Below are 829 nucleotides of genomic sequence, written 5' to 3' on the forward strand. Positions count from 1 at the left end.
GCAGAAGACGTTTGCTGTGAATATAGACGCCAGCCGCCGGGGCTGCTGGGATACCTGCGGCAGGCCTCTCTTCTTGGCCTTGGAGGACACTTTGTTGGGGTCGGCCTGCAGCATCCTGCCGTACTCCTCGCAGTGCTCCTTGTCCTCGGCCCAGGCGTAGCCCTCCCTCAGAGACCAGTCCACCCCCATCTCCAGAGCCTCCTCCAGGTCCCTGAGGACACACAGGTGAGCAGGTGACACAGGTGCACAGGTGTGAGAGGGTTAATCGCTCTGCTGCTCGGTGCTGGACGGCCCCTCCGTCCTTACTTGGCCCCCATGGGGATGACTCCCTTGGACCCGACTCCCACGGGGATGTGGTCGAACAGCGACTGCGCGAGCTGCTCCTTCACCGGCTGCACGTCGCCCTCGTCCAGGTTCGTCCTCAGCAGACGGACGCCGCAGTTTATGTCAAACCCGACACCGCCTGCAGCAACAAAAAACCGGACCGGTTTCACGAATTTAGAACGATGCATCAAAATCCGGCCAGATCGCATATTTATCTGTATGTTGTGTTTTATGCATTGGACAAAATAAAAGACATTCAGAGACGTTTTAACCTCTCAGACGAAAAGCGTCTCGTACCTGGAGACACCACAGCGCTGGGGTCGCTCATGTCGAAAGCCGCCATGTTTCCGATCGCAAATCCATATCCTGAGTGAACGTCCGGGAGACCGATGGACCTCTGAGGAGCGAAAAACACAGCTTTTACTGTTCAACCGGGCAACATTTTCAGGCAATCTTCTTGTCATTTTTACAGGAGAAAAGAAAAATACATTTAAAAATATATATA

General features: G+C 54.4%; 1 protein-coding gene across 1 annotated transcript; it reads right to left on the reverse strand.

Moving 5' to 3' along the window:
• Positions 1–3: 3 nt before the first annotated feature.
• Positions 4–796, reverse strand: LOC121939567 (RNA-splicing ligase RtcB homolog; the record flags this gene model as incomplete). Its single annotated transcript, XM_042482573.1, has 3 exons — positions 622–796; positions 307–463; positions 4–211 (listed from the first exon to the last, which is right to left on the reverse strand). Coding segments are annotated over exons 1-3 (411 nt in total), but the record flags the coding sequence as incomplete, so codon positions are not given.
• Between the last annotated feature and the right edge of the window lie 33 nt (positions 797–829).

This window comes from Plectropomus leopardus, unplaced genomic scaffold (assembly GCF_008729295.1).
Source record: "Plectropomus leopardus isolate mb unplaced genomic scaffold, YSFRI_Pleo_2.0 unplaced_scaffold50814, whole genome shotgun sequence".
Taxonomy (NCBI): Eukaryota; Metazoa; Chordata; class Actinopteri; order Perciformes; family Serranidae; genus Plectropomus; species Plectropomus leopardus.